A 20,920-nucleotide genomic window follows, 5' to 3' on the forward strand; every position below is an offset into this window, starting at 1 on the left:
AATATAGTTTTGCCTTTTCTTTTTTAGATTTTGGGGCCACACCTGCCAATGTTGGGGGTTACTTCTGGTTCTACACTCAGGAATCATTCCTGGTGATGCTTAGGGGATGCTGGGGGTTGAACCTGGTTCAGTTATGATCAAGGCAAACACCCTACCTTCTGTATAATTGCTCTGGCCTTTATGGTGCTTTTTGGCAGGGATGAGGTAGAGGGAGGGCGGCAGTATTTGTGAACATCTACAGGTTTTAATGAAATCAAATTATTGGAAGTTGGTCATCTACTCTGCCTTTTCTCTTTTTAGAGTTGAAGTGATATCTGTGTTTTTTCCTGTCACCCTAATTGCATGTCATCCTTATCTATCTAAGGTTAATAAGAATAGGGGAATCACTACCTGCTTATATCTGTCATCTTCCTGTTGCCTCCCAGTCTCCAGCTCTTTCTTTTCTTCTTCGCTTTCCATATCACCACTGCTACCATCATGGTCCTTATTTATAGAATATTATTATAATATATATTATTATAAAGTTCACTCCATTCAAATCATGGCTCCCTAATGTAATTCATAGTGCCAATATATGATTATATCATAAGAAATATATACTACTCTATAATTATTTTGATGAGAACCATTTTAAACTGCTTTAATCAAGGAATGCAGTAGGATCTATTTTTCTTTCAATGTATGAATTGTACCATTTCTGTGTATGAAGTGATAGGTATTGTGCTTGCATGCTTTTTTTTCAAACTCACACATGTATTATTTCTCATATCAAGCTTTCCTTGAAGATTTTACTTAGTGCAAACACTGTAGATTAGTTCTCAGACTAATAATCTGTAATTGTTGCAGCTGGCAGGGGCAACTATCAGAGTATTGTACAACAAATGACATATTTGATAAGAGGATAGCTTTGCTTAGTAATTGCCCCCCCCTTTTTTTGGTTTTTGGTTTTTGGGCTGCACCTGGTGATGCTCAGGGGTTACTCAGAAATCGCTGCTGGCTTGGGGGACCATATGGGACACTGGGGGATCAAACCACAGTTCATCCTAGGTTAGCACGTAGCAAGGCAAATGCCCTACCACTTGTGCCACTGCTCTGGCCCTGAGTAGTTGCTTTCTTTTTCTCCATGACTACAGAAACAATATAAACCCCACATAAAGAATCCTTTTTTAAAAAATTTTTATTGTGGTCAAAGTGAATTACAAATCTTTCAAAGTAATATTTAAGGTACATAGTGACAATGAATGAGGGCATTCCCACCACCAGTGTTTTTCTCTCTCCACCCCTGTTCCTGGCATGCATCCCATATCTCCTTCCTTTCCCCCCAGAATGCTAGTGTAACTGGTCTCCATTTGTACAGCTTGTTGTAGATTGGGTATCAATTATGTTGTTGTTGGTTTGGTGTTCAAGTCTGATCATTTTTTATTTCTACTAAATGTTTATATGACTGTCTGGTCCTGGTACCATCCATTTCCCCCCCTCAATTTATGAGGCTGAATAAGATGTTTTAAGTTATGTGGTTCTGTTGGAGATAAAAAGGAAAAGAAAAAAAAAACTAGAGGAGTTCGTCTAGGTGTTATAAATTTCATCTTAGAAGAAGAAAGGGGAAAAAAAGAAAAGGCAACAAAACAAAAAACAACAACAAAGCAAAAACAACAAAAAGCAAAAAGAAAAAACAAAACCAGCAACTACAAAAAACAAACAAGCAACAAACAAAACAATAAAACCAAAAAAAAAGTCAAAAAACCCAAGTCAGCAACTAGATAAAAATTCGAAAGGAATTCTCTTGGCCTAAGAGATACCAGGTTTCTCCACCCTTGAAGCATACTGTCACGGGACCAACTACAGGCTCCGTACACACTCCTATTTACACCCCAATGTCTTTTATGGTGCCAGGAAACTTTCCGCTCAGTTGTGGATGATAAAATCAGGCCTCTCTAACTAGAGATCTTGGTATTTACACAAGTCATAGGATGAAGACTAGGATAGACACTTTCCTTATGGTTCTAGAAGTTCTGTTCCATCACTGTTGTTGTTATCAGTCTTTTATAAATGGTTGGGGTCTTGGTTTTTGCACAGATCCTCAGACAAAGCCTGGAATAGAGTTTTTTCATGATGTTTTCAGAAGTTCTGTTCTGTCACAGTTGTCAAAGTCAGACCTCTGGGATTGGAGATCTTGGTTTTTGTACAGATCCTAGGCCAAAGCCTAGGCTAGAGTCTTTTTTATTGGTCCTAGGGTAGTACAGCCTAGTCTTGGCTGTCAAAGTCAGTCTTCTGTAGTTGGCGATCTTGGCTTTTGCACAGATCAAAGTGCGATGTGTCTTCTGATTTCATCTTACCTGCTCTTAGATCAGGTTGTTGCTATTTCCTCTTTGTCAAGATGTCATATCAAAATTAGTGCAAGTTGGTGCTAGAGCAGTATTAGAAATTTCCCAGGGGGAGTTTGGTTCCTGGTGCTGTTGCAGGAAACTGTTGGTTCTATGTCTGGGGTCTAGGTTTCGGGATTGGAAGATTGCTACCTGATCACATGGAGTCTAAGTTGGTTCCACATGACACATGTTCAGAATGAGAGGCGCCCCTGTATTGTAAAATGTATGGGTTTTTATCCCTAGTAGATAAGAGCTTTTTTCTATACATAAAATTTCCCCTTTATTAGTATGCCTTTTGCAAAAAGTAACAGTGCCATATTATATTGCTGGTGCATTTAGAAGTAAGAATGTCAGGCCACACAATCTCTGTGCTCTGTCTTTGTTTGTTTGTTTGGTTGGTTTTTGGGTCAAACCCGGCAGCGCTCAGGGGCTACTCCTAGTTCTATGCTCAGAAATTGCCCCCAGCAGGCTCGGGGGACCATATGCAATGCCAGGATTAGAACCATCATCCTTCTGCATGCAAGGCAAACACCTTACTGCTGTGCTATCTCTCTGGCCCAGGTGCTCAGGTTTTGACTTGAGCTTTTATTTCAGGCAAGACTTTTTTCTTGTAGGTTATAGAACCAAAACAGGTGAAGTTAAAGAGGGGGAAAATATATATATATATATATATATATATATATATGAAATAAATAAAAATAAAATTAAAAAAGGAATTTAAAAGTTATTTAAGAGGCTACCTTACTTTTGGGAATAAACAGACAAGGAGGTATTATTATAGAGGTATTAAACATATAAAGGACATAAAAGCTTCCCCATTAAGTCTTTTGAGAAATTCTGGTGTGTGTGGGGTGAAATCCAGGGCACATTTTCATCACACACCATGGTCATGTTGAGTTTGAGAAATGATTTGCAGCCATAAGGGATCAGATAGTGTCCTTGGGCTGGGGGTCCTTCTGGGGCTGAATAGGTAGCATGCAACAGTCCACATTTGGGAGGGTGAGAAGAAGGGCAACAAAGCATGAATCAGCAGGAGTGTTGGTTGTAGTTTCTTGCTGGTGTACTGAATGTGAGACTGAGAGGGTGTTCTTTCGTTTTGGGAGCTGGGTGGTGGCTTATTGGGGCAGGAGGTTGGTCTCAGTACCTAATGAATTAAGAACTGAGGGTAAAGAGGGTTAAATAATAAAGATATCAGATCAGGATTGGGGGATGAAAGGATAAAAGGATTTCTGAAGTAAAGAGGAGGGACTATATACACTTTAGGCATGAATTGTTTACATTTTAGGATTGGCAATCAGAGAGGAGTCCACTGTCTACAAACTCATGCCCACATAAAGACAGACATTAGTGATCTATTCTTAGGTTGTTTTTGGAGGTCTGACCCTCATAGATAGGGTCTGAACTCTTAAGAAATTATTCAGTAGGGGCCGGAGAGATAGCATGGATGTAAGGCGTTTGCCTTTCATGCAGAAGGATGGCGGTTTAAATCCCAGCATCCCATATGGTCCTGCCAGGAGCGATTACTGAGCTTAGAGCCAGGAGTACCCCCTGAGCGCTGCCGGGTATGAACCAAAAACCAAAAAAATAAAAAAGAAATTATTGAGTTAAGAGAAGATGAATAGGGGCTGGAACAGTGGTGCAAGCTGTAGGGCATCTGCCTTGCTCATGCTAGCCTAAGGATGGACTACCGTTTGATCCCCCGGCTTCTCATATGGTCCCCCAAGCCAGGAGCAATTTCTGAGCGCATAGCCAGGAATAACCCCTGAGCATCACTGGGTGTTGCCGAAAAAACAAAACAACAAAAAAAAAAGATAATTGGTTATGATACATATTAGGAGAGAAAGAAGGGGAAAATGAAAGAGAAGAGAGAAGAGAAAAGAAGAATAAGATGAAAATAAGTTAAAAAAGATTGGGCCAGTGCGTTGGTGTTAGAGGGTTTTCCACTTTCAAGACTCTTTATCACTGATGTGGGTGGCTTTGCTAAATAAAAGTTTCAGGGTTTTATAGTGGTTGGAGCTTTTTAGGATAAACACAGTTTTCGTGTCTAGAGTACTAAGCAGTTTGGTAGTGAGGACTATTAAGATGTGGCTATCCTATGTAGTATCATCCGCTACATCTTTTTTTTTTTTTTTTTTTTTTTTTTGGTTTTTGGGCCACACCCGTTTGACGCTCAGGGGTTACTCCTGGCAATGTGCTCAGAAATCGCCCCTGGCTTGGGGGGACCATATGGGACGCCGGGGGATCGAACCGCGGTCCGTTCCTTGGCTAGCGCTTGTAAGGCAGACACCTTACCTCTAGCGCCACCGTCCCGGCCCCATCCGCTACATCTTAAGTATAGAGGTATCTTTCCTAAAGAGCAACTGACAGAGAGGGCTTTGTTTAACATAGATTGAATTGATGAAGATGAATAAAAGAGAGAGGCAAAAAAGAAGTGGGGGAAGAAAGAGAGAGAGAAAAGAAAAAAAAGGAAGTAGTAATTTGCAAAAAAACATGTTTGATGAGTGGGACTTGTAACATAAGTCTGTGATGTGCCATTGACTGTTCCAGTTGACTGAATAATCATATGTTTTGGGTCATAATAGAAGGCATAAACAAAAGGAAATGAGTAAATAAGAGTATTTTATTGTGACATTGTCATAATGAGCACTGTATATGGTATCCAGTATGTTTGAATACCGAGGTTTAAAATTAGGGTGTCCAACTTTTGTTTCCAAGTACCACTGTGGACAAAGAAGCTGAAGGGTTATTTTATAACTGGTAAAATTAAGGCATTAAAACATATTGTTAATAATCACTACAGTGGGAGTCCCAGGCTTCCGGTCATATTCTGCACCTGGTTCTGTGGATAAATACATTAGGACATTATTATAGACCTTTGTAGTTAGAGGTTGATTGCATACCTGTTCACTCTAAGCCACAGTTTCTGTCATTGCTGGTTTCTTTAAGCTATAATGGATAGTTGTAGCTTTGTGTTACCCTCCCCTTCCACTTCATTTGAATACTTCTTGTGGGCTGGAGAGATGGTGTGGAGGTAGTGCGTTTGCCTTGCATGCAGAAGGACAGTGGTTTGAATCCCGGCATCCCATATGATCCCCCGAGGCTGCCAGGAGCGATTTCTGAGTGTAGAGCTAGGAGTAACTCCTGAGTGCTGCCAGGTGTGACCCAAAAACCAAAAGATAAAAATAAAAATAAAAAATAGAATACTTCTTGTTATATGCTGGCATCTATGGTGTTTGGGGAGTTTCTACCCTTTCTTTTTTCTTTTTTTTTTTTTTTTTGATTTTTGGGCCACACCCGGCGTTGCTCAGGGGTTACTCCTGGCTATCCCTCAGAAATAGCTCCTGGAAGGCACGGGGGACCACATGGGACACCGGGATTCGAACCAACCACCTTTGGTCCTGGATCGGCTGCTTGCAAGGCAAACGCCGCTGTGCTATCTCTCCGGGCCCAGTTTCTACCCTTTCAATCCTTGTATTTGTTCATGGAATACTATAAGTAAATATGGTATATATTCTAAATACCTCAAAGAAATGCTATCATTCTGTATTTATCCTTCTTCTGGCTTACTTTGTTTAACATAATATTTTCTAGATCATCCATGTTGCTGCAAAATCTATGGTTGTATCATTTCTAACTGCTAAGTAGTATTCCATTGTGTATAAATACCACATTTTTATGATCCATTCATCTTTTGTTAGGCATCGAGGTTGGTTCCAAATCTTGAGTATTGTGCTGAGTGCTGCGATAAATAGTGGAGTGCATACATACTTTGGATGAATTTCCTTTCGTTTTGGGGATAGATACCCAGGAATGCAATTGCTGGGTCATATGGCAGCTAAATTCTGATTTAGTAAGCACCCTCCATACTGTTTTCCATAGGGGTTGGACCAGGCAACATTCCCACAGCAGTGGATGAAAGTTCCTTTCTTATCACATCCCCACCAACAGTGATTTCCTCTTTGATCCAGCTGTTATTCAGTAACATGTTGTTTAATCTCCAGGTGTTGGATTTTCTCCACAGTTTCTTTTTACAATCAATCTTGATCTCTGTTGCATAATTATCTGATGGGGTGCTTCTTATAATCCTTATGTTTGTGACATTGTGCAAGTTATATTTATATCCTAAGGCCCTGTCTATTCTAGAGAAGGTTCCATGTGCACTTGAGAAGAATATGTATTCTGCTTGCTGGGGATGGAGAGCCCTGTATAAGTCCATTAGATCTATTTCCACTAATATCTCATTTAGGGCTCTTATGTCTTTGCTAGTTTTCTGCCTGGTGGATCTGTCTAGTGGTGATAGTGGAGTATTGACATCTCTGATTACGATCACATTTCCTTCCATATGTTTCTCTAGATTTGTGAGCAAATACCTTACATATTTTGCTGGCTGTACAGTTGGCACATTGATATTGATCAGAGTTAGTACTTCTTGGTCTAAAGTTCCCCTAATCAGTAAGTAGTGACCCTCTTGATCTCTGAGCACTTTTTTGAGGTTGAATGCAATTTGGTTTGATATAAGAATGACTGTCTCGGCTTTTATTTTGTTTTCCATTGGCTTGAATTGATTTTCACCCTTTTATTGTAAGCCTGTATCTATCCTGTTCTTTTAGATGTGTTTCTTGCAGGTAGCAGACATCTGGTTTTTGTTTTCTGATCCAACCCTCTACTCTGTGTCTTGAATGGGGGAATTTAGTTCATTGACATTTAAGGAGATTATCAATCAATTATCAGTAGAGTATAGTGGTTGTTGTTACATTCAGAGGTTTAGATTGTGTAATACATCTTTGAGTAGTTCATTTAGAGATGGTTTGGTAGGTGCAAAAAGTGTGAGTTCTTTTTTGTCTGAGAATGTTTTTAGTCTTCCCTCCCATATGAATGAAAGTTTTGCCAGGTAGTACACTCTAGATTGGAAGTTTCTTTCATTCAGTAATTTAAATATGTCATTCCACTGTCTTCTTGGTTGAATTGTTTCAAATGGGATGTCTGGTTTGATTCTCTTTTATCTTTGTTCATTAGGTACCTAATTTTTTCTTTCAATGTTTTATCTCGCTTCCTTATTGACTTCTTTGTCATTGTTGTTATGTAATTTTTCTTCAAGTTCCTCTATACGTTATTCTAACTGTAATTCTGCTATTATGGCTTGCTAACATGTTTATTTCCTTTAGTTCCAATTGTATGGATTCTTTTATCTTCTGTAAAAGTTCTTCTTTGAGTTGGTTGAATTGTTCATCTATAGATTTCTTAATTTTGCAGGCTAGTGATTTCTTGATTTTCATTTTCCTTTTAGGTTCTCATCTATTGGACTCATGTGTTTTGGTGGATATGAAAACTTGATAGGATTTCACCCTATTTTCTCAGCTGTTAGTGTCTTTCTCAGTTTACCCATATTTCTTTGCATTTGGTGGTTTTGAATATTGAGTGTTCGGATTGTTTAATAAAGAGGCCTGCGATTGTATTACAGGTGCTTGAAGGTATATATCCAATTTAGAGTTTATTTTTTTCTAGCCAGGTAGCTTAAGTATGATAGAGATATTACAAGCTGCTTCAGTGTTTTGCTATCTTGTTTTATGGGCTGTGGATTATCTGAGGAAATTGAGTGTTAGGTCTGAGCTGACTAGACCTATATGATATAAGTTAGACTATCTTCACACGTTTGTGCAGTTCGCTGTCCGGCAGAGAGGGGCAGGGTGTTCCCAAACCTGGCCAGAAGTCCTGGAGGCCCCGGGCAAGGTGCGCTCGCAGTTCGCAGTCTGACAGAGGGGCAGGGCATTCCCAAACCTGGCCAATAATACCTGTGGCTTGGCAAGGTGCGTGTGGACCGGCAGAGAGAGGGATCATAAAGAATTCTTATACGGGGCCGGATAGATATCATGGAGGTAAGGCGTTTGCCTTGCATGCAGGACGGTGGTTCAAATCCGGGCATCCCATATGGTCTCCCGAGCCTGCCAGGGGCAATTTCTGATCTTAGAGCCAGGAGGAGCCCCTGAGTGCTGCCGGGTGTGACCCGAAAACCAAAAAGAAAAAAAAAAAAGAATTCTTATAAAAATTACTTTCTCTAGAAACTTGGTTACTGTTAAGCATTGACAGTTCAGCTCCAGTTCCCTGAAGAATGTCTAGGTTTCTGATAACAATAGAAACAAAAGAGGGAACATAATATTCTTTAAACTTTGAATTCAACTAGTAATTATGTTTAAATTTGGATGCAGGCCTAGTTTTAGCTTGGCAATTTGCAGAAACAAGTCCTCAGGATTGTGAGACATTGTCTTCTATTACAGAAAAAAAAGTATTTAGCTTCCTTTTTGGTTATGAAAACATCATAATACTGCAAATTCAAAGTGGCAGAAAAGAAAGTGTCTTCTTCACAAGCTTGTTGCTTATAGACAAGTGCCATTAAGTTTGCTTCTAAGTTATTATTTTTTAAAATATAATATACTTTAGGGGCCGGAGAGATAGCATGAAGGTAAGGCGTTTGCCTTTCATGCAGAAGGTCATCAGTTTGAATCCCGGTATCCCATAAGGTCCCCCCGTGCCTGCCAGGAGCCATTTCTGAGCATGGAGCCAGAAATAACCCTTGAGCACTGCTGGGTGTGACCCAAAAACCACACACACAAACACACAATATATATATATAATATACTTTATAGGCCATGTATCACATAGTTGAAATAGTTAACCATAATATATTTGTTCCCAGGGAGCAAAATTATTAGGAAATAAAAGAGAAAGAAAAAAGAAAAGAAGAGATAGTAACAAGAAAATTTGTGAAAATTATTTTATCTCACAGTGAAGTCATTAAGTCATTATCAGAAAGTTAGTAAGCTCTTTTTGCTAGTTCGGCATTCTGTTACTTCTTTTGTTTCTGAACATTAAGTGGCTTCAGATACATATTGGTATCAAAATTGGTCTGTTCCTACAGACAGCATTGCATAAAGCAGTAAGCGATCAAACCCTGAGAGTCACATCAGCTGGTAGCAATAAATAAATACAATTAAAATAATTTTATTTTAATAAAATATTAAAAGAGGTAAAAAAAAAGCGGAGTTGTTGCAGTTGCACAGTCCAGAAATTCCAAGGACTATTGCTGATAATATAGCTTTTGTGGGGCCTGGTTTTGGCTGCCAGGCTTTCTAGGAAGTACAAGAAGGCATAGTGTAGAAAGAGAGGTTCCTACAATCACTCCAAAAAAAAAGTCCTGGTGATATCGACCCAAATACTGGCATACCTGGAGTTTTGGTCATATTGGTGTCTCTGCAGAAAGTTGTAGAGGAGTGGTAAAGCAGAGCCGTGGTGAAGCAGTGATTGTAGATGATGGGACAGCAGTCATGTGTTTGGCAGGGTGGGGACTTGATTGGTCCTTTTCTCCTGAGATGGCCAGCTTTCAACTGCATGGGTGATTTACCCATAATTTTTCACAAGCTTCAAATTTTTTTGTGTTTGTTTTTGTTGTTTTGTTTTATTTTTGTTTTTGCTTTTTGGGGGTCCACATCCAGTGACACTCAGGGGTTCTTCTGCCTATGTGCTCAGAAATCGCTCCTGGCAGGCTTGGGGGACCATATGGGATGCCAGGATTCGAACCACTATCCTTCTGCGTCAAAGGCAAACGCCTTACCGCTGTGCTATCTCTCCGGCCCCTAGAGATTTTTCTAATATATATATATTTTGGGAAAGATTACTGACAGTGCTCAAGGAACCTGGGGTTGCTCCTAGTGATACTCAGCTTAATGTGCTGGTGGTTCATTCTGGAACCACTGAGGTTGCAGCATCACTCTGACTCTGTGATGTTGGTTGCCCATGATTGAGCTTGGAGTGGCTGGTCTGTCTCTGGACCCTGTTAAATGTCTTTCTTTCTTTCTTTCTTTCTTTCTTTCTTTCTTTCTTTCTTTCTTTCTTTCTTTCTTTCTTTCTTTCTTTCTTTCTTTCTTTCTTTCTTTCTTTCTTTCTTTCTTTCTTTCTTTCTTTCTTTCTTTCTTTCTTTCTTTCTTTCTTTCTTTCTTCCTTCCTTCCTTCCTTCCTTCCTTCCTTCCTTCCTTCCTTCCTTCCTTCCTTCCTTCCTTCCTTCCTTCCTTTTTCCTTCCTTCCTTCCTTCCTTCCTTCCTTCCTTCCTTCCTTCCTTCCTTCCTTCCTTCCTTCCTCCCTTCCTTCCTTCCTCCCTTCCTCCCTCCCTCCCTCCCTTCTTCCTTCCTTCTTCCCTCCCTCCCTCCCTCCCTCCCTCCCTCCCTCCCTCCCTCCCTCCCTCCCTCCCTCCCTCCCTCCCTCCCTCCCTTCCTTCCTTCCTTCCTTCCTTCCTTCCTTCCTTCCTTCCTTCCTTCCTTCCTTCCTTCCTCTCTTTTTTTTGTTTTTGGACCACACCTGGTGATGCTTAAGGCTTACTCCTGGCTGTGAGCTCAGAAATCACTCCTGGCTTGGGGAACCATATGGGACGTGGGGAGATCTAAAGTGGTCCCTCCTAAGTCAACCTTGTGCAAGGCAGATGCCCTACTGCTGTGCTATCACTTCGGTCCCTGTTAAATGTTTTTCAATTCTAATATTTGTCTTCACGTCAAAAATTAGTTATTTTTGACATATTTGCACTCTTTATTGTCTTGTTAAGATAGTTAGGGTATGTATCCAAGGTGAATATTTTAGGCCATTTATCTTTAATTTTATTTCCTTTCCACTTCTTGACCTATTTAACCAGATTATGATTTGATTGGTGTTGTGCATATGTGTGTTTTAGCTTTTTATATAAATGATTGCTGTATTTACATTGTATAATTATCGAGAGTAATAATGCCAATTATTTTTGTTTTGAAAACCAAAAATTTAGGAGTCATTTATTTTATGAGTATTGATCCTTCTTAATATATTAAGTTCCTCCGCCTCTGAATAGATTCCTAAATCTTTCATTCATTAATTTTTCCTTTATTTGCTGTTAAGTTGTTGTGATGAATAGAAGTCATATATGCTTGATTGTGTTCACTGGGCATTGCATATCTGGTGTGTTCTCAAATACTTGGTTGAAATGCTTGCTGGAGTTCACACACTATTTTTAGTTGTGATATATACATACATATATACTCATACAGCAGTGCTTTCCAGGTATTACACACTTTAATTTGTGATGCTTATTGGAGATTGCACATTGTGTTGAATCACTGGGGATCATTGCCTTAAGCTTTTGAGGCAGTGGGTTTTTGTTTGCTTGTTCTATTTTTTTGTTGTTGTTCTTGACCACTGTACTATCTCCTGGGTCTTCACTCTGTTACACCATGCATCTGTGTGCTGAATCTGTATTTCTAGTGTGACTTCTCATCTTCACATCTGCATTTTCAACTGCCTCCCTTATATTTGTTTTCAAATGTCTAGTGGCAGTTCAAAGAGATATTTCAAAAGGAGCTCCTGACATTTATCCCTCCTTTTCCAAGACCTAGCACTATTTCTTCTATATCTATTCATGCCAGTTATTCCAGTTGCTCAGGATAAAAACCCTTCTAAATTCTCTTTTTCTTTCTCTCTCCTTCCTATTTCTTCTCTACTATTTCTCTCCCTCTTCTTTCTTTCTTCTCTCAATAAGACTAAATTCTTCTTCCACACTCTAACTGCTCCCTCCTCTCTTCTCCCTTCATCCTTCTCATCCCTCTTCTCTCCCTTATTCCTACCCTCTCTCAGTTCCTACTATTGTTTTTAATTTATATCCTGTACCTGTTTTCATCTACCAATTCTTTTTTGTTGTTGCTGTTTTTGGGCCATACCCAGCAGTGCTCAGGGGTTACTCCTTGCTCTGCACTCAGAAATCACTCCTGTCAAGCTTGGGAGATTATATGGGATACCAGGGATCGAAACAGGTCCATCTGGGTTAGCCACACGCAAGGCAAATGCCCTACCACTGTGCTGTTGCTCTGGCCCCTTCATTATCAACTCTTTTGAGTATATTCAAAATATATGACTATTTGACACAATTCATTTCTAAACTTCTGGCGCAAGCAACTATGGTCTCTTGCCTCATTTATACTAAAAGTTGTGTAGCCCTCTGTAAGTCCAATTCTGTCATTTTATTTTCTTGCATCTGCAGAATAAAAATCAAAGTACTTATATCTAAGATTCTTCTTCTCAGAAGCTTTTCTTTCTTTCCTCATTTCTCACCACTCTATTAGTATTTCTACTTGTCACATTCCTTGGTAGGTGCCACATGCACTTGCCTCAAGGTCTTTGTGTTTATGATTGCTGTTTTTTTCTTCTGATAAGAAGCTTCTAAATTTGGCTTGTCCCCTCATGTTATTGAGCATTTCACTCAGTTATCTTAAAATTCTCGCTTATGATCACATAATTTCTTCCCCTTCTTTTCTTTCCCTTTATTTTGTTTTTGTTTTTTATTTTTGGGTCACACCCGGCAGCGCTCAGGGGTTCCTCCTGGCTCTGTGCTCAGAAGTTGCCCTGGCAGGCTCATGGGACCATGTGGGATACTGGAATTCGAACCACCGTCCATCCTGTGTTGGCCGTGTACAAGGCAAACACCTTACCACTGTGCTATCACTCCGACCCTCCCTTTATATTTTCTGTTTTAAAGGGATTTTAACTTTTGTAGTTGAAAATATTGGTCAGTCAGGAATGCAATTAATATAGGTATTTGAAGCAAAGAGGAAATAAGGGGAATTTGATGCTTCTAAACATATTGGGAAAGCTGAAAGTCTAGAAATTGAAGGCTGGTTCCTGCCTTTTCTTTTCTTTTCTTTCTTTTTACTTATTTATTTTTTGGTTTTTTGGGTCACACCCAGCAGTGCTCAGGGGTTACTCCTGGCTCTGTGCTCAGAAATCGCTCCTGTCAGGCACGGGGGACCACATGGGATGCTGGGATTTGAACTACTGCCGGTCCTGGGTCAGCCGCTTGCAAGGCAAACACCCTACCGCTGTACTATCTCTCTGGCCCTGGTTCCTGGCTTTTCGATCAGCTCATTGTGCTGCTGATTGTAGCTGCTGTCGTTATCAACATAGGAACTGGTGGTGGAGCCTTTAGTCATCTTTGTAAAAGCCCAGGTCTGGTAAAGCCCACATGTTTCTTGACTTCCATCAAAAGAAAAACCATCTGGTTTCTGTCTCTTTTTCTGTCTTCTAAGTACTGTGCAGACACAGTAAGTTGTCTGAGTGTAAATCACTGCCAGATTTCCTGGAGCAAAGATAATTTTAGAGTGGAGTTCTCATATTTTTAGCTTCTTTGATATAAAGGAGAAAGCATGGAGGGTGGTAAGGAAGATGAGATAAATATATTTGACTCTGTATTTATGTTTCAAAGAAGTAATGGATAAATACATATATACCGTGTTAGCCAGGGGTCTTGCAGAACAAAAGAACCAATAGGATGAATGTGTACAGAAAGGGGAGGTGGCAGAAGAAATATTGGGATTTATTTTAAAGAATTGGCTCATTCTACTATTGTGTCTGAAATTTGTTGAGTTGGGTGATAGGCTAGAAACCCAGAAGATAAGTTGATGTTGCATTGTGAGACCCAAGGCTGATTTGAGGAAGAATATTTTAGAGGAATAATACAATCTGTTTTCTGATGTCTTTAACTGAATGAAGCCTATGGATGAAGACCATAGAAGAGTTTGCTTTAGCCATATTAAATTGTCATCAGCTGATTTCGTTGTTCATCATATCTAAAACATACCTTCACAGCAAAATTTACATGTTTGGCAAACAATGACATACAAATTAACCAAGTTGATGCAAAATTAATCTTCATAGCACACTTATTGTTAAACTGGTCCCATAAATTGTTCTTAAACTATGCCTTTAATGGAATGAATTGTGTTCCCACTCTGAGTCTTGAAATTTATGTTTTTAGAAAATCAAATAGAAAATTGAGGAGAATAATAATGATCTTTTAATTTCAATGTAAATAATGGGCCCACGAAGGAATAAAATCTTACTATCATACCTCAGATAATCAACCAATACATTTTGAAAGTAGCATTGCTGAACTGGATGAATTCCATAAATCTGAGAAGTTCTTAAAATTGTCTTTAGATACCTACTTTCCTGATGATTGGATTCAGGCACATGGGATTTTTTATTTAGTATGCCAATTCTCAAATTTATATTCTTGGTCTTGTTTAATGAGCAGGCCTCTTTGAATATAAAATAAATACAGTAACACCCCCCCCCCCCATTTTGAATTTCAGATTCTCCTCTTCCAAAGAATATACTTCACTATCTTAGTAGCCTTGCTCATCTTACTGGATGACTCACTTCAAATCAGAATTCTTCATCTCTACTGATGACTTTATCATTCTCAGTTCTTCAGGAAATTCTCCCCTTCCCCCAACAGATATATAGAATGGTTCAGCTTAGTATTTTTATGGTTCTTATCTTCATCCTACTATCTGTTGCTTCTTTCCTGGATTACTGTAATAATCTTCTAATTGAGCTCTCATTTCTACCCTTCCCTTACTAGAGCTATTACCAGAGAAACTAATAGTGCAAGTCAGATAGATCATGGTATCCATTCTTCTTCTGATTTACCATGTCATATAAAGGCCTGCCCCATATTATCTTCTTGTTCATTTCTATTATAATGTGTCTAATCAAATTCCTTCCCTTACATCGTGCTATTAACCACTTTGTTTTGTTATTTCTCAAATTTACAAGCTGTGTACGTACACATACACACACACACACATACACACACACATGACCTTTGCACTTTTTCCTAAGGAACTTTGCACTTTTTCCTATGACCTGTCATAATACGACTATTTTCCTCCCCACACCAAATAATTTGATTAGATGTCAACTTTTCAGTGAGATCTACCATGAATTTACTGTTTAAAATTATATTTCTTTCTGCTTTTCTTTCTCTTCTTCCTCCTTCTCTTCCTCCTCTTCCTCCTCCTCTTCCTCCTCTTCCACAATTTTTTCTCTACTTAATAAATGAACATGGGGGCCACAGAGATAGCATGGAGGTAGTGCATTTGCCTTGTTTGCAGAAGGATGGTGGTTCAAATTCCAGCATCCCATATGGTCCCCTGAGACTGCCAGGAGCGATTTCTGAGCATAGAGCCAGGAGTTACCCCTGCCCTGAGTGCTGCCAGGTGTAACTCCCCCCCAAAAATAAATATGATTAAAATTTTTAGACTATTTCTGAAGTGCTTGTAGAAATTCCATTTTTTAAAAATTGTCAATTTCTAGAATATTCAATCAGGTACTTGTCTGAATTTTAGTATTCCATACAAATAAATAATATTGAATTATCTACATTTTAAATTCTTATTTATATAAGTATTTTAATTGTAGCTTAGTCCAGTTAATATTTACTAATTATTACTGTGAATTAGCTCTGGCTAGATGTAGAAAACAGTTTTTGTTATTGGAAAGAATTGGATCTTGAGACTAATAACATACAGTGTAATATGTTATGTGTGTTGAAAGTCAGCTTGGGTTAAATTTATTGATTTTTTTAAATATATATTTAAAGAAAATCCAGACCAAAACTAACAGCGGCCGAAGAGTATTTCAAAAAATTGTTTTGTCTTTTGGACTACACCCAGCACTGGTTAGGACTTTCTGCGGCATAGTACTCAGGATACCATATGAGTTGCTGCTGGAGATTAAATCCAGTTGACTGCTTGCAATAAATACCCTGCCCCTTGTACTCTTCTCTGGCCCCAAGAGTATCTTTTAATAAGCATTTGTATTTGTGGAAGCCTTTAATATTTGTGGAAATAAGGAAGTTTGTGGATTTGGAGGGTGAGAAGTATGACTCAAAGGGCTAGAGCATACATTTTGTATACTAGAGCCCCAGGTCCCATCATCAATATTTCATAGACCCCCACCTCTGGGTACAAACAAAACAACTTGAGGATTTCAACATATACAATTCTAATTTGTTGGTTTCCGTTTTCTTAGTTAACAGTTCTAAGGGAGAGGGTTTTTGAGGGGAAGAGGTGGTAGGGTGGTAGTAGCAGGACCCACTCCAGGCAGTCTGTGCTCAGGAGTTCTTATCTTCACTGCAACTGCTTTGAAGGTGAATGACTTAACTGTTTTAGTATCTTTCCCATCCAGGATTTGAGAGTTTGATTCAAAAATTCTAAATAAATAGCTTGGATAAATACAGGCTTCTAAGAGTTTTCAAATTTAAAATAAGTACAAAGTAATACAAGTTAGAAAGAAGTGCACAGGAGGAACCAGCCGAAAGCTCTGGGAGAGTATGGCTTAGCAAGGAGCTCTCTGCCACTCCAGAGTCGGGTGGGATCAGACACCCATCTAAGCACTGGGAAAGGAAGTTGAGGCTGAAAATTATGAATTTCCGGGGCCGGGCGGTGGCGCTAAAGGTAAGGTGCGCCTGCCTTGCCTGCGCTAGCCTTGGACGGACCGCGGTTCGATTCCCCGTGTCCCATATGGTCCCCCAAGCCAGGAGCAACTTCTGAGCGCATAGCCAGGAGTAACCCCTGAGCGTTACCGGGTGTGGCCCAAAAACCAAAAAAAAAAAAAAAAAAAATTATTTATTTCCACATCACAACACTGAGCTAGCAGAAGAGGAAGAATTTTGGGGGGGCGGGCCCACATCTGGCAGTGCTCAGTGATCACTCCTGGTGAGCTCAGGGAACCATATAAGGTTCCGGGGATGGAATTTGGGTCAACCAAGTACAAATCAAGCACCCTACCTGCTGTACTGTCTGTCTGGTCCTCCTATTGAGACATCTTTCTGGCCCACTAGGAATATTCTTTTTCTTTTTCTAAAACTAACTTTTTGTTTGTTTGTTTTTGGTCTTGCAGGGGTTACTTCTGAATCTGAGCTCAGAAATCGCTCCTGGCAGGCTTGGGGGACCATATGGAAAGCCGGAAATTGAACTGGGTTCAGTTGCTTGCAAAGCAAATGCCCTTCCCACTGTGCTATTGTTCTGGCCCCTACTTTAACTATTTTTTAAATAATTAATATTTAAACACTGTGGTTACAAAATTGTTCATACTTGAGTTTCAGTTATAGAATGTGTACTACCCTTTACTTTTCTCATCACCAATGTCACTGGTTCCCTTCTCATCTACCCCCTCATATCTGCCTCTGAAGAAGGGATTCTCTCTCTCTCTCTCTCTCTCTCTCTCTCTCTCTCTCTCTCTCTCTCTCTCTCTCTCTCTCTCTCTCTCCTTTTTGACACTGTGGTTTGCACTGTTGTTAATTTAAGGGTATAATGAATGCCACTTTATCCCCTTTCAGCACCCAGTTCTTATCCAGAGTGATCAGTTCCAACTATATTTGGCATAGTAGACCTTTCTGAACTCTTAACTGCACTCACTACTCTTTGTGGCAAGCTTCCTACCATGAACTAGTCCTCCTGATTCTCATCTCAATTGTTTCTGAATATTATTGTTATGCTGTCTTTATTTTTCTTATATCCCAGAGATTAGTGAAATTATTCTATGTCTATTCCCCTCTCTCTGACTCATTTCACTCAGCATAATTATCTCCATGTCCATCATGCATAAACAAACTTCATGACTCTCATTTTTTAATGGCTGCATAGTATTTCATTATGTAGATGTACCAGTTTCATTAGCCATTCATTCGTGTTGTCAGGTACCTGGGTTGTTTCCAGATTCTGGCTATTGTAAATAGTGCTGCAATGAACATAGAAAAGTACAGCGGATCATATGAGAGCTCAATTTCCAATTTTTTTTGTTTTTTTGGGGGGGCCACTCCTGGTGACGCTCAGGTGTTACTCCTGGTTCTGCGCTCAGAAATTGCTCCTGGCTTGGGGGACAATATGGGGTGCCGGGGGATCAGACCATGGTCCATCCTAGGCTAGCACCGGCAAGGCTCCGTGCCACCGTTCTGGCCCCAATTTCCAATTTTTTGAGGAATATCCATATTCAAGAAAGGATTTGTTTTTAAGAAAGCCTGGACTAGATGGCATTTCTACTAGCAGTGATTGAGAGTTTCTTTCTCTGCATCCATGCCAGTACTAGTTCTTGGTTTTGTTTTTGTTTTTGTTTTTGATTTGTAATGTATGTCAGTCTCTGTGGCATAAGATGATACCTTATTTTTGTTTTGATTTGCATCTTCTTGATGATTAGTTATATGGAACATTTCTTCATGTTCCTTGGGCCATCTGTATTTCTTCTTTGAGGAAATGTCTGTCCTAAATCAGCTGTGTGCAAGGCAAATGCCCTATTGCAATGCAATCTCTCCAGCCCCATATTTTCTAGTCTTAAACTTAGATGAAAGCATGTATAGCAAATTGTCCTACATACATTTTTAATTTATATAATCACAAAACTGAGAATTATCTACTTTCCTTTATTTGGCCTATATTATGTTTTAGTACACTTTTTTAAAATAACCAATGTTATAATGAAAAATGCAATATGAATTTGTTTAATTATTCTCAATGTGAGCAGTTTTCAGTTTTTGAGCAGTTTCATGCTTTTAAACTTAACTTTACTCTATATTTTATTTAGAATGTTTTTCTTTTCTTTTTTTTCCTTTACTGTAATAACTTTTTTAATTGTTATGGAATCACACTTTATAATACTTGAAGAATAGGGGACATGAGGACAATACTTGATAATATTAGGGGATCAGTGCAGTAAAAGAAATTGAATCTGGAGTCTCTGGCATGGAGTGCATGTCCTCTATCACTTGAATCCCATCCCTGACCCATCTTTTATCATTTACAATTCCCATGTTAAATCATTATTTTCTTTATTGGAATTTTAAATAGCCTTAACCTAAAATGTGTTTTATTGGGGCCGGGCGGTGGCGCTAGAGGTAAGGTGCCTGCCTTGCCTGCGCTAGCCTTGGACGGACCGTGGTTTGATCCCCCAGCGTCCCATATGGTCCCCCAAGCCAGGAGCGACTTCTGAGTGCATAGCCAGGAGTAACCCCTCAGTGTCACCGGGTGTGGCCCAAAAACCAAAAAAATACAATAAAATAAAATAAAAGTGTTTTATTTTCCCAAACTACTTAGCATTTTATTTTCTTTATATTACAACTTTATATCAGTCATGCTATTTTTTTTGGGGGGGGGAATTTGGGTTACACCAGTCAGTGCTCAAGGGTTACTTCTGACTCTGTGCTCAGAAATCGCTCCTGGCAGATTTGGGGACCATATAGGAAACTGGGAATCGAACCACCATCTGTCCTGGGTTGGCAGTGTGCAAGGCAAACACCCCACCGCTGTGCTATCTATCCAGCCCAGTACTAATCTTATAATTTTTATCTTCTAGGTTTTTTCACCTTTACAGTATGGCTGAACTTTGATGGAAAAAGAAGCATAAATCTATTTTCACTATGGAGGCAGGTTTGGCAGATGGAGAACTTGACCAAACTTCAGTAAGTGATTCAAATACATCATATGTAAAACAAATGTTTAAAATTATTTAGCCTTACAGGTTCTTTAAGACTTTTTGGAATATCACCAGTAAGCTTTCTGATATTTCTGTCTCATCTTTCTCTCTTTGCTAGCCCTCCCCCCATCATATTATTGTAAATCCTACTTAAGTAGGATAGTTGGTGTTTGCCTTTCCTGAAATATATTTTGCCTTAGTGACATCAAGGAAAAGTTAACAGTCAAGAAAATGAAGTAACTTTAATCTCAAATCACGTAACTATGAATAGGTGAAGGGATTGAAGTAATTCAGAAAAGTTTCCACATAGTTCTTTCAAAATTTATAAAGATGTATTTTTGCCTTGCGTGCTCTAGCCTAGAACGGACTGTGGTTCCATCCCTTGGCATCCCATAAAGTCCCTCAAGCCAAGAGCGATTTCTGAGTGCATAGCCAGGAGTAACCCCTAAGTGTCACTGGGTGTGGCCCCACCCGCCAAAAAAATTTATTTAAAAAAAAATTGTTCTTTTTAGACCACACTCAGCAGTGCTTGAGGGACCATATGTGGTCCACATGTGATGCTGGGGATGGAAACTAGGTTTGCCTTGTAAAAGGGAAATTCCATACTATCTCTCCCACCCCTAAATATATAAAAATTTAATAAGCATTGTAGCCTTGTAGTTACAGTTACATTGTGTTATGAAATTCAAGTAAATGAGGGGTGTGACATTCAAGTACCCTAACCAAATAGATGTGCAAGTGCCATTGCCACAAAGTGGGACCTCCAGTGAGCTCCATGATCTTAATGTATATGTCTCAATTTAGAGTGCCATCCCTAGCATGCATGTCTGCAAGCACTACAGCTGAGGTGAGCACTATGGCAGATTGTTGCTGGTCCCAGAATGTGATATGCAAACCCTGAGAAGCACCACAATTGAAAAGATGCAAGCAGTCATCCAGTCATCTGTGCAGCCCCTAGCCATCACAGCCTGCATTGAGGCAGGACAAGATAGTCAGTGGACTCATACATAAGCTTACTTTATAGACAGTAGGCCCAGATTTTATCCTGGGTACAGATGCTCCACTGCGTGCTAAAAGAAAGATTTTCTGAGTACCAAGCCAATATAGCCTCTGAGCACAAATAGGTGTGAACCTTAAAAAAAAAAATTAATGAAGGGAAGGGTTAGGAGGGGAGGAAATAAATTAATAAATAGGGGTAGAGGTTAAATATATCTTAGCCAATAAGTAAAAATAAT

The 20,920-nt window shown here is 39.4% G+C and overlaps 2 protein-coding genes across 2 annotated transcripts in view; one reads left to right on the forward strand and one right to left on the reverse strand.

The window, feature by feature from the left end:
* Positions 1-20,920, reverse strand: part of BCL2L13 (BCL2 like 13) — a 1,170,396-nt gene that overhangs the window by 442,660 nt on the left and 706,816 nt on the right. The gene's annotated exons all lie outside the window — the stretch shown is intronic.
* The window catches only part of OSBPL8 (oxysterol binding protein like 8), a 198,789-nt gene that overhangs the window by 65,615 nt on the left and 112,254 nt on the right, over positions 1-20,920 (forward strand). The window contains exon 2 of the mRNA XM_049783649.1: positions 19,566-19,671. Within this exon, the coding sequence (XP_049639606.1) occupies positions 19,630-19,671 (42 nt within the window). The 5' untranslated portion in view covers positions 19,566-19,629. The remainder of the gene's footprint in view (positions 1-19,565; positions 19,672-20,920) is intronic.

The sequence above is a fragment of the Suncus etruscus genome, chromosome 11, assembly GCF_024139225.1.
Source record: "Suncus etruscus isolate mSunEtr1 chromosome 11, mSunEtr1.pri.cur, whole genome shotgun sequence".
Lineage (NCBI taxonomy): Eukaryota > Metazoa > Chordata > Mammalia > Eulipotyphla > Soricidae > Suncus > Suncus etruscus.